The sequence below is a fragment of the Protopterus annectens genome, chromosome 6.part0, assembly GCF_019279795.1.
Source record: "Protopterus annectens isolate FY-2018-M chromosome 6.part0, PAN1.0, whole genome shotgun sequence".
NCBI classification, from domain to species: domain Eukaryota; kingdom Metazoa; phylum Chordata; order Ceratodontiformes; family Protopteridae; genus Protopterus; species Protopterus annectens.
The window spans coordinates 1,122,134,780-1,122,148,589 of NC_056737.1; the positions used below are offsets into that span (position 1 = coordinate 1,122,134,780).

The window sequence follows — 13,810 nt, forward strand, 5'->3', positions numbered from 1 at the left end:
AAATTTCCTATCTCCCATCCAATCATCAAGATTTTTCTTGAAGAGTGCTAAGGAGGAGCTTTGTTTCATATAGATAGGCAGTTTGTTCCAGAGTATGGGAAGTCTCTGAGACAGGAATCTATCCCTCCAGCATGTTCTGTTTATTGTGGTGACAAGGTTTAGGTCCCTAGAGCGTGTAGCTCAGAGGGATTGGGATTTCTTTACGTGGAGCATGTCCAACAGCTCTGGGTTTGACATAGCTTTGTATGTTAGGCAGAGATCGCCACTGAGTAGGCGATATGCGACAGAGTAAAGCTGGAGTTTTTTGAGATGGTCTGCGTAGGGCATCTGTTTGAGGCCGGTAATCCTCTTTGTGAGGTATTTCTGTGGCCTTTCCAGTTGTTGTAGATGTCTTGAGAGGTACATACCAAAAGGGGTGTTGTACTCTATAATGGGTCTAATGAGTGATGAGTAGAGGGGAACAATGACCTCTTTTTTCCTGGATGAGAAACCTTTTGTGATGAGGTGTGCACATAGAAGGATTTCCTGACTACTGTGGCAATGTGATTATCAAAGGAGAGACTACTGTCCACCTGTGTCCCAAGGTCTCTTATCACACTTTCGGTGTTAAGTAGACTACCGCCTATGTGGTAGTGCATGGGTACAGAGTTTTTACCAAATGGGATGACAATGTACTTTTTGGCATTGAGCTTGAAGCCATGGCTTTGACACCAGACATCTGTCTCAGTGAGGCCCTTTTGTAGGATGTCCACATCGTTAGGAGATTTGATTATGGCTCCTAGTTTGCAGTCATCTGCGAACTTTGTTAGCCAAAGACCTTCTGTGTTAGGCTGTATTTCAGAGAAGTAGATACCAAACAGGAGAGGACCTAGGATTGAACCCTGTGGTACTCCACTTGTTACTGGTCTGAAGTTGGATTTAGAGTCTGCTACTTTCACAGTGTGGGTTCGGTCAGTGAGCCAGTTGGCAACCCATCTTGTGACACAGGGATTTATACCTAGTTTAGTGAGTTTGTCTAAAATTCCAGAGTGGTGGATGGTGTTGAAAGCCTTGGCAAGATCTAGATAGGCTGTGTGTACCACCTTACTCTCATCTACAGCTTTGGTGACCGCTTCAAAGAAGTTTATTAGGTTTAGGAGACATGATCTGCCTTTTACAAACCCGATCTGGGTAGGGTCCAGAGTATGGAGATTAGCAATGTCACTGTTTATTAGTTCCATGATGATACGCTCCATAGCCTTGCAGACCAGGCTCATCAGGCTAATGGGGTGGTAGTTCCCAGGGTCCATGGTGGCTCCCCCTTTGTGGAGTGGGATAACCGTTGCTGTGCACCATTCAGTGGGCACAAAGCCTGAGGTGAGGCTATGATTGAACATAGTACTTAGGTGGGGTGCCAGTTCGTTCTGTAGTTCATGTAGAACGCAGCCTGGGATGTTGTCACATCCCATGGATGTTGTGTTCTTGGCTTTGGAGAGTGTTTTTTACCTGTGCAGCCATGATTACAGGTACTTTGCATTCTTCCGGTATAGAGATGGGCCCTTTAGGGGATGAGAGGGGGGTAAAGTTAGCAATGAACCTATCTGCCAGGATGTTGGCAATATCAGTTGGTTCTGTATATTTAGTGCCATTGTGCTGTAACTCAGAGCAGATCTGAGTGTTGCCATTGAGATTCTTGACATAGCTATAGAATGCTTTGTGGTTGTCTTTAGAATCAGTGGAGATTTTGTTTTTGTAACTAGCTTTGGAGGATTTTATGGAACCTCACCTTCTTAATGAAGCTGACCACGGGGTTCCTCCAATCATGGGATTTTACTCTTTTTTGCAACAGTTTCATTCTTCTGTTGTAGAGTTTGTTTATAGTAGGGGGCCACCAGATTGGCTTCCTTTTTTTGGAGGATAGCATCTTAGTTCTGTTAGGGATTGCATGATCCAATCACTCATGTAAGTGCTTATAAAGGGCAATTGTATAGGATTTAGCAGTTGTATCTCTATTGTCTGTCAGCATGGGTGTCGTGAAGTTTGCCACTTCTGTCTTAAGAAGCGTGAAGTTGACTTTGGAGAAATTTTTTATGGTGGTTTCCTTAATGGGGGGGGGGGGGGCTAGGATGTGGATGTCTAGGGTGATTTGCTTGTGGTCGGATCTGACCAACGAGGAATTGACCTCTGGTGTGGAACACCAAGTTGCCCATGTTGGTAATGACCAGGTCTAGAATATTGCTGCCCCTGGTGGGGGTGTGGATAAGTTGATCTAAGGCATTGGAATTTAGGAATTCCAGAAAACGTTGAGCACAAGAGTTGGTAGATGAGTAGTTTTCCCAGTTTATGGTGGGGTAGTTGAACCCTAATATTTTTCAGTGTATCAAGAAATGAGGAATGGGAATCCTGGGGCATGATGTGAGATCTGTAGCAAGCTACAATTTGCATTGCGGTCTTGCCCAGAGTTAGTTGCACTTGGATAATCTCAGACGCATTATGCTGAGCAAATAGCCTGGAGATGTGGATATCCTTAATGAATATGGACATGCCTCCGCCTTTAGTGCTTCGGTCCAAGTTAGGTGGCCGAAAGGTGTGGTATGAATTATAGCCTGGTAATGCAGGGGTGCTCTCTGGAGCCTTGAACCAGGTCTCTGTTACTGCACAGATGTCGATGTTCTCCATTTTAAGGAGTGCCTCGAGTGAGTGCATTTTGAGGTTTAGACTTCTAGCATTGAGTAGCATTACCCACAGATTTTGCTTGCTTGTACCTGTTATGGTGGTGAATTTGTCATTTGAATCTTGCCTAAAAAAGGCACTATAGGGGTGACAAGCACCTTAGCCAGTATCCGGAATCCCAAGGGCGACAGGTGCAGGCCATCTCTAGCAAAGCATCGTGGTTTGTCGATCATGTCATCCCAGGCAGACAGATACTGGATCCCCTTAGAATGACACCAGAAGCTTAGCCAATTGTTGAAGTCAATCATTTTGTCCTTGTACTGTGGTATCATTCTGGGTGATGACAGGATGCTACCCAGGGCTAGGGTCATACCTGCCTGGGCTACAAAATCAGAAAGCTCCTCCATGTCTCTTTTCATGTAGTCCAGGGAGGTATGTCTCAGGTCATTTATACCAACATGGACAATGACAGAGTCATATTTTTACTTGCTGTGGAGTAACCTGAGTGCATGCATTATGTGGCGGATCCTGGCACCTGACAGGCAGTTGACAGTGACTTTCTCCTTGTTTAGCCTGGTGAGTGGAACATCAGTTTGCCTGAATATAGAGTCACCTATGACTAGAGTGTTAGGTACGTTGTTATGCCTTATGGGCTGTGGTTGAGTGGCACACTGAGTTTGTGGGCTATGTGTCATTTCGGCTGTGTCGAGGGGTGGAGGTTGCTTGCGTTTCTGCTTTGGAGGTCCCTGTTGCTTGGGTAGATATTTTTTGAGAGCCTCCATGAATGTAGGTGTGTGTTTTGAGTTTCTATGTGTGTGTTTTAGTGGTGTAGGTTTTGAGGGACTATGTGATGAGTGTGGTGTGGTGCAAGTGTTCACCTTCTCCTCTTGACTGTGTAGTCCAGTCTTAGGTGAAGAGGGCTTTGCTTCCAGTTTGGTTATATAAGTGCATCTCTCACAGGTTGTAGTGTTGGGTGGTAGGAGGAGAGGGTTGTCTGTGTACATGAGGCAATTGCTGCATTGCCCCAAGATGCCCATATTCATCAGGTAAACAGGAGAAAACACCGGGAGCTGACCCTTAGACATGCCTGGATAGGTGCTTATTTATTAAGTACTAAAAATTGTTTTCCACTAGACAAGTAAGGAAAGTTGAGTGCTGTAGTAATTTGTAGCTTATTTAGTGCTTACAATAAGTTCTGAACAAGTGCTGAGCTCAAAGAAACAGATATGAGTGCTGAAACTAGAAAACCGGCTAGTTCTAAGAAATAAAATTAAGCTAGAAGGCCTCCCTCCAACACAGAAAGGCTTGGGGACTCAGAAGCTTACAAACAGTCCTGGATACAGCAAATCTGTATCTGGATTGGACAACTTATAGGGAAGGCAGGAAAAGTAAAACCAGCATATTTTAATCATTCTATGACCTTCCTAGTTGAAGTTGTTAGTAAGCCATTAGTATGTGTTCCACATTTTGCCCATTTGTTCTACATTATGAAGGCGAGTGTTCCTCATTTTGGAGATGGAAGGTTGAGTGCTATGACCAAGAGGGAGGGAGGGTGGGAAACAAAAATCAGAACAAACAAACCCAACCAGATGCTTAACAATTGTAGAAAATTCTACTTAATGCCTCACACACAGTGAGTAAAATAAAAGTGATATAAATAACTTAGAAATAAGCAAAAAAACAGGATACTTAATGTTATATATCTCAGATTCGTTAGGTCAGAGCCCTTCCTCTGACTTCCTCTGATTAGCTCATTGTGAAATTCTCATGTGTAGACGCGCCAGTGGAACTAATGTTATTGCAGCTGCCATAGAACCCAGAACGTTGAGACTTGCATGTCTTTTGTTGTTATGTCAGTGGTTTCTTATATTCTAAAAAATTAGAGTATTATATATGTCACAGATAAACTACACTTTGCTTCAGCTTATATGAATATTTTTTATTGTTGCCATAGAACCCAGAACGTTGAGACTTGCATGTCTTTTGTTGTTATGTCAGTGGTTTCTTATATTCTAAAAAAATAGAGTATTATATATGTCACAGATAAACTACACTTTGCTTCAGCTTATATGAATATTTGTTATTGTTCCGTGCATTATTTTGTGATGTTTCTCCTGTATGATTCTGACATCAACCATTTTTTACACAAAGTAAGAGCTGTGAATTTTAATTGAATGAAGCCAGCATTAACCTGATTAAAAAATAGAGTACTGCTGCTGTTTCTAGCAGCTGAGTACATTCTGTAGTTGTTTATGATTCTTTTTGATCTAGATCTCCAGCAGTGTAGAAAGCTGATTAATGCAAAAAGCATTCATTCACTGGCTTAGCATTCATCTGTCCCCATATATATATATATATATATATATATATATGTATATATATATATATATATATATATATATGTATATATATATATATTCACCTTGCTCTGTGGGAAACACATGACCCTTTCTCAGTAACTGATGGAGAAGGGAAAACTCAAGAGTTGTGCAGTAACATTAAACAGCCTCAATCTTCTAATTACATTTTGTGATTAGACACCATCCTTTTTATTGTATAAAGTAACAAAGCATATGTGCCTTAAAATATATTAGCTCACACTGTTCAGTATTGCTGAGTCTTAATTTTCTATTTACAACACTGTAATTTGCTGTCTGGGAAATGCAGCAATATGCTAGTCAGAAGGAAGAGAACCAAAGTGTAAGCTAAGCTTTTGTAACATGGGATGTGTAGAGGCATGCAAATTCTCTTTGCAAAGGATAAAAGAGGAGAAAGAACACTCGGTACTAACCATAACTCTGTGTGTGTGTGTGTGTGTGTGTGTGTGTGTGTGTGTGTGTGTGTGTGTGTGTGTGTGTGTGTGTGTGTGTTTGTGTGTGTTTGTGTACTGTTTGTGCATGTGTGTTTGTATCTATCTATCTATGTATATATATATATATATATATATATATATATATATATATATACACACACACATATATATATATATATATATATATATACACACACACACATATATATATATATATATATATATACACACACACACACACACACACACACACACACACACACACACACATACCTTTCTTTGTCTGTGTTTGGATTTTATGCTAACGGTCTTTCTTTCATCTTAAATTAGTGGTGTTGTTTATCTTTATCTCAAAGGGAATATGTAGAAACTGCTGCTAGATGGTGAAGGTCATTGTGTGCATGTAGGGTGGGGGAGTGAATGGGGGAGGAGTAAAATCCCATAACACAGAGAATATTATAATAAATAGTTCCTTGAGGTAAAAATTAAAATGACAAGATCTCTTTTCTCTTTAAACAGCTCTTCAACCTTCAAAGTGCCATATTTTGTTTCAGTGAAGGCAGTTTCTAGTATGTGATTTAAAACAGCATTGGTACGAGATTAATAAACAAATGCATGTTGTACTGCACTGAGGAATCTAATACACACACACACACACACACACACACACACACACACACACACACACACACACACACGTACACAAAACTGGAGGACTTGGAAAAAAACGCACATAACTGTGACCAGAGGAGTTAAGGAAAAAAACAGCACTACCGCAGTTCTTCTGAGACTTAATTAAATTCATGCAGAAGTAACAACCCTGTCAAGAGAAAAAGACAGGAATTATGTCTACTAAACAGTCTACCAGCTCTGCATACAAACTCTACAAGTTGCATCACAGTGTTACAGTGGGTAAATGGTGTGTAGAAAAGCTTATCTTGCTAATGAATGTTGGTTGGAGGGAGTCTGGAGGCAGAAATTATTCACTAATAAACCTTCCATTGTTATTGTCAGTGACTTGTTATAACCATTTCATGACACTCTGGGATATTATTAATCTGGAATTTCAAATTAGTTAGTCAATGAAATGTTCCACAGTCTTTTGTGAGAACTATAATTTGCAATAAATAAATAAATGAATGGTTGCCTTTTGCAAAGTATCAGTGTCACTTTGGCAGGTGAATGCCTGCAGCAGACATGTGATCTGGTTATGTCAGGTACAGCATCAGACAAAGAAGTACATATTATTTACCTTGTAGTGTAGACAGGGCTTTTATGCTACCTGAATAAATAACTGAAAATGGCTTTATAGAAAGGGAGCATTTCCAGGTCACTGAAATTCACCCTTATGTAAAATGATCAGTACAACTGATGGGCAGCGCTGATTGACTACATTTGAAGTTTTTGGGAATTCTGAGTTACGCTGAAATGAATTATCTTACATCCTAGCTGAATTTATGTGGATCTTATAGCTTTAAAGCTCAGTAGCACATTTTCACACAGTATATTGTGATGCAGTCGTACAGACATTTTTTAAAATTCACCAAGTATTTTCGTTTTAATTTCTTCTTAGATTTCCCAGAGGACAAATCTGTTTCATGTACCTTGAAGAGTGAAAATGAATGTCTAATTACATTCCTGCTGACTACAGATGAATATGGAAAGACAGTAGTTTATAATCTAGACCAAAAAGGTAATTTCAGAGTTCCTTTTCTTTCACATGTCCCTGTTTGTAGTTTAACACCAGCTAGAAAAAAGTGAACAATATTAAGAGATGCATACACTCTCACATTACAGTTTATGTATTTATGTATTCATTTACGTACCTACTTACTTATACACACTTTCTGCTTTGCACAGCATAATTCACTTTGGTATGCCCTTTGCTTTCAGATTTTCTTTACAAACGATGCAGTTTCAGAATAATGCTTTTTTGGGATAGCAGTGGACCTCGTTCTGTATATAGTACTGTGATTTCTCTATGACTATCCACCATTTCACCTGCTGTTGGTACTGCATTTGACCTGCGTGGGTAGCCAACCATCTCATTGGTAACTGTTCATTGTTACAGTGTTCAGTAGCCTATGAATATGACACAGTGTATTTGAAAGCAAACCATGGGCAGTTGTCAACAGTTAGTCTATAAAATGAAGTTCCCACTAGAAAGAGTGATCAGTGTGCCTGTTGGAATATTCTATTTATACATTCAGATGTAACAATGTGGTAACCACCTTGAATACCTAATTTGTTTTGCAGAGATTATCATTCCAGGACCTAATGGTTATAATCCTGGACAACATTACTGATGTATTAAGAGATCATTGTATGCATTAGGTTCACTTTAAGTTGAACAAAAAGCTCTAAATATGTACCTCAGGTTTGCCTTGCATAGGCAGGCTACCATGAAGAGGTAGAAATGCAAAAGAAAAAGCAAGGGTGCATGTAAGGACTAGTGTCTTTGTAAAATAATGGAGAAAATCAATAACAAAAATGTAACTTATTATTTATTTTGTTTACTTAACATATTAATGACATTGAGCCAATTGCTGAGTTACAGGACAGATCACCTCCACAAAACAAGCTGAGAAACAGTATAAAATGCCTGGTAGGCCTAACTTGGATGTCTTTGGAAAGAAACTAGAATATATGAACATGCAATAAAAACATTCTGATAACCCCCAAAATTCTGGGCCACATTAAATGGCCACCACCCCATCCCCAGTGTTACCTAACAATCTTGAAGACAGTCCCACACAATTCAACAAATTTACCGAAACTGTCCAGACCCTGGCCAATGCTCAAAACAGTACCAGTAGTCCCACACTAACAAAGACCCCTACCCTTTTCAATACTCAACCCAACATCCCCAAATTCTGCCTCCAATCTGTGTCCACTAGGGTAATTTCTAAACTCCTCAAAAAACTAAAACCAACCACAATAGCAGCTGATAGGCTACCAGCAGACTTCCTTCAGATATCAGCTGATGCCATAGCCTACCCAGTCACTGTTCTCATAAATAGATCACTGCTAGAAAGCAAAGTACCCACCTCCTGAAAAACCTCACATATCATTCCACTACACAAAGGGGGAAACTCCTTAGAGCTGACCAATTATCATCTAATTGCAATCCTATCACCTTTGTCCAAAATATTAGACAGAGTGGTTCACACTCAACTAATGCAACACCTCAAAGATAACAACCTTCTATCTGCTTCACAACATGGGTTTAGACCATCTCACAGCATCACCACAGCCCTTCTATCATTCACAGATATAGTTAACCACCACAGAAACAAGGGTCTGTTTGCATCCTCCATATTCTTAGATGTATCAAAAGTCTTTGATATGGTTAACCACAGCATTCTTCTTAAAACTCTATCTACCATAACAGCTACCTATCGGGCCATCAGCAAACAGTTCTCTGGAAAGACCAATGTCCCCCCCATTGCCAGTTACCATAGGAGTCCCTCAAGGGTCTATTCTTGGTCCCTTACTGTTCTCCCTATATACTAACTACATCACTTTATCCTTACCCTCTGTGTCACTAGTACAATATGCCACCTCCACCCTATATGAACTTCAATCCCTAACCCAAAACTACTTTATTCTTGCAGAAACATGGTTCACTAATATCAAACTTCTTCTCAATCCTAAAAAAAAACAAACTTATTCTATTTGGCCCAGAAAATCACCACCCCTAAGTGACAGCTTCTCCATCAAATCCAAAGGCAGCATTCAAATCAGCCCTACCACACACACTAAACTGCTAGGTGTTGAAGTTGACAACAATCTTAAATTCGACATCCATATTGCTCAAACCATAAAGAAAGTTATCAAAAACTTGGACTCCTTTATAGGAATAAACACTTTATGACTAATATCACCAAAGCAACCATTGCAAGGACCCATCTCCCATCCATTCTCCTATATGCCTCTCCCATCTTAACCAATCTCCGTCAATCCAACCTAAAAGAAATGGAATCTTGTTACAGCAAAATCACCAAATTTGCTACCGAAGCCTTTTATAGGTCCCATCACTGTCTATCACTTAAGCAGCTCAACTGGTTGGAGCTACCTGATATGCTACTACTCCATCAACTATCTACTGCACACAAACTCTACTACTTTCCCAACCTAACCCCGTGCTTCAGCATATCATACAACCACACATCCCCACTAGACCCCTTAGATCCAGCAACCAGAACCTCATAACAGTCATCAAGCACAGAAATGATGCTGGCAAATCCCTTTTTGCCAGCACCATTGCCAAAAAATGGAACACTCTACCAAGTCAAACAACCTCTACTATCTCCACTACTCAGTTTAAAAAACTCCCGAAAAAACATTTTCAGAATAATTGGCTATGCTCATGCCATTCAGCAGGCTAACCCTAAAAAAGATAATACCTCTGTACCCCAGCTACTCACAGACAATCTATCTCCTAAATACTAAAAACTGCTTCTTTTTGATATTCTATACCTCAATGATTGATTATTGTATGAATTCTTAATGTATTCCATAGTGTATGTGTCACCTCTTCTTGTGTATGCAATGAAGGCTCTCATGAAGTGAAATGAATGTTCTGTGTAATTATGCTGTATTTTGTGTGTTTTTGGAGTTTATCTCCCCGGGCCTCCTCTGAAAATGGACCTGTGTCCAGTTGGATTTTCCCAGTTAACAAATGTAAAATAAAATAAATAAATAAAATAAAAATGAGTGAAATCTATGCAGACATAGGGAGAATAGACAGACTCTACCCAGGCAACATCTGGAAATTAATGTAGTGAAAAAGACAGGGAAAGCTACATCTTTACCATAGTGCAACCTATAACTGCTAAGGTACTTTGAAGTGAATACATGACAGAAAGATAAGGTGTTGGTTTCAGGAGATGCAAAAATAAAAAGTGAGAAATGAATGATTGAAAGCAAGAAGAGGTATAACATTGAATGTCAGAGGACTGATGAAGAAGTAAACAGGTAAAATAAAACAAGCAATTGTGAATAGAAAAAAACAGGCTTGCTCAGGGTGCAAGGTAAGCAAATATGTGATGTCTGGCATATAATGCAAAAAAAAGAGCAATGTTATGCATTTCAGAAGAGTAGAGCTGGTGAAATACTCCGAGGGAGGATCCTGGGAAGAACAGGGAGGGAAAATTATTGGAGTCTAAATTTACTGGTATGTTGAGTCATGCAATATGCTCTAAAGGAGAAGAGGTGAAGTATAAAAAATGATGGGGTGCTTAACTTGAGGAGCGAATCTGAGATATACTAAGCTATTATGTCAGTGCACAAGGTACTGGCTAAGACTGCATTTGAAGTGATAGATACATTCATATCTGGCAGTCAAACTGGAAAATAGAGTTTAGGACAGAAGAGAATGTTTAACAGGGAGTTAACAGAGTGGCAAAAGGCTATGGTGTGATGAAAACCAACTTGGCAAGTACACACCGGAAGAGAAAGAAAAAGGGGAGGTAAGAATATGGTACAGAGACACCACACTTTTAGAGGACAACTGGAAGAGCTGAACAGAGAGACAGTAACAACAGTGGCAACTTAAAAAGGGATCATTCAAGGATGACTTAAAGAAATACTTTTCCACAAGGAAGATGGTGTGATCCCAGAATGCTTTGCCAGAGGCAGTGCTATGTATTCATCTATCAGACTAGCTTGAAGATACCTGGGAATAATACAGCATAGGATTGGGGATAATTACATAAGGGCTAGTTGTAGTAATAAGGTAGAACCACTTGCATATGGTATTCTTCTATCAGTATCCTTACATGGTTAGATGCATTTTCAGAGGAAAAGCTAAACTAAGGTCTGTCCAGGGGTCACAAAGGAGAATTATACAATAACATATAATATGCCAAAATATGCACACTGACTGGAGAAACAAAGCATGCTCGTTTTAAAAGAGCATTAACTAAAGAAAGAAGCTCAAGCATTTCTATAGCACCGGCATCACATACCAGCATTTAAAATAAAAAAGTAATGTCAGTAATGAAGCTTCATTTTAAACACTGGTACATAATGCTGGTACTGAAGAAATGGCAGTAATGTGTGCTGTATCAGCCCTTGTTAACACACGCTGATGTTCTAACATGTGTGCTTTACATTAGTCCTATTTCAGTTTGGAAAGTGTTAAGATGTTTTTTGTAAGTGATAATGCATTGTGTTACTACTTCCAACTTTACAGTTTCTGCAAATAGTCCATGACAGCAACATCGGATACTATGACTCCAGATCACTTACCTGTAAAGGTGAATCAAAATTAGGAAGGCTTTACCAGTTTTTTTTTTCCCTTCTTGTATATACACTTTCCAAGTGACTCAGTTGTTTGATTAAAAAAAAAAAAATAGAAACTCTACTGTTAATGCTTAATGAATGTGCAAGATATATCCAAAATACCTCAAACTACCAGGAGTCTGCAGAAGAGCACTAAAGGTAAGCTTTTTTTTTTTGTCTTAAATAATATTATTGCATAATAGAAATAATGCACTCGTGTGTGGGTAAAACAGGATTTACCCATGGTTGGCTTTGATTAATCACTCAGGCTTCACCCTCATGATCAAATACATCAACTGAGAGTAAATTCTGTTTTACCTACATCCAGTCATGGATTACTGCTAAATATAGACGAAGCAGAAAATCATGCAGCATCAAGGTAGACAGAAAAAACACTCAAGTATTGTTTGTTAGTTAACACTCTAGAATTGTACTGTCATTGAGAATAAACAGAACCTGGTGACAGTAATGGTGAGAGAATACAGTGGCATCAAAGCAGGGAAGAATGAAAATGACTTAAAAGCATCGCTGTTTGTTGACACTCAGACTCAAGCACCATCTGCTTAACTTTCAGTAATTTGCTGCCACCTGCCCTTTAATGTTTCTGCTTGCAATTTGAAGCACAAAATATTAAATCCTGTAAACCAGATTCTTCTGATATGGGTGCTCTACTCCCCATATTCTAATCTCTCTCTCTCTCTCTCTATATATATATATATATATATATATATATATATAGATAGATAGATAGATATAATATATATATATATAGATATAATATATATATATATATATATATATATATATATATATATATATATATATGTATGTGTGTGTGTGTGTGTGTGTGTGGTAACAGTGAGATTATACCAACTCAGAGACGGTTTATGTAGAGTTTAGGGATATGTTTTTGAATATGTTCGAACCGAAATAGACATACACGCATTCAGCTGTTTGCGTTTAGGCCTTGAGAGGTTGGAATGCAAACATGGCTTCCTCCTGCAGAGGGCACAGTGGAGCTTTGGGATCTAAAAGTATAATTACTGCCAAGAATGAGCATGTGCAACAAGCATGCAAATTACAATATAAGCAACTGCAGTATCATGGAGGGCTGTACACTAAGTTAGCTTAAGTGGTACAACAGACTTCTTGGAGGAGGGGTTTTGTAGTTCTAAATGTCAGTGAGGCAGTGGCTATTAGACTTGATATGCACAAAAATTGTAAAGGCACTAAAATAAATAGATAACTGCTGCACCACCGATAATTTTTTATGAAAACAGATTGGGAGAGCAAATGCACCCAGAACCATAATAGAAATGAAAGACCACTTAGTTATGTCTATTGATCAAGAAAAATGGAAGCATTTCCTAAAAGTTAAAAAAAAAAAAGTATCTTTCAGGATGACCGTACCAGATGAATCTGATAGATTTTCCAACTGAATGACAGCAGAAATGATCATACTAGAAAGCAATCATGGCCCAGTGGATCTCAACAAGACTGGTAGTAGCATAGCATAGGGGAATCTGATAATGACCTAAACTATCTATGAATAGGAATTGAGTCATACTGATGAACTTGGGAATAAACTTAAGAGGTAGGCATGTGCATTGTGATCTGGTGTGACATCTGACTGCAGTGACTTTAAGAAAAAAAGAAAAGTGTGAACATCTGGGTGCCATGTGGCTGAACACTATAACTTGTATTGTTGAATATATGCTTCTTAGTAAGTGACATGAAAGAACTGGAAAATAAGGCATACTGCAGCCTGCATTAATGTTGTACAAGCAGGGAAACCTGTAGAGACCATAATATTTAGAGTTTTCCAGAAAGTCACTCTATAAACACATGGAATCATCAAAAGCTCAGCTTTGTGGATTTGTACAGCATAGATATCTCACTTGCTGTATTCCTGCATTGGTGAGTTTTGCAGTGAACCTCAGTTGCTCCAGTGAAGTGTAAGTGAAAAGAACCTTAGAATCAAATGGTTGATGTCCATGCTCGGTGTGCCCATGTTTTGTGTGTGTGTGTCTATGTGTGTGAATCTGTATTTGTACTGTGCAA

At 39.0% G+C, this 13,810-nt stretch overlaps 1 protein-coding gene across 1 annotated transcript in view; it reads left to right on the plus strand.

The window, feature by feature from the left end:
• Positions 1–13,810, plus strand: part of ITGB6 (integrin subunit beta 6) — a 920,643-nt gene that overhangs the window by 728,373 nt on the left and 178,460 nt on the right. Inside the window, exon 14 of the mRNA XM_044074743.1 lies at positions 7,038–7,157. Coding sequence (XP_043930678.1) covers positions 7,038–7,157 — 120 coding nt within the window. The remainder of the gene's footprint in view (positions 1–7,037; positions 7,158–13,810) is intronic.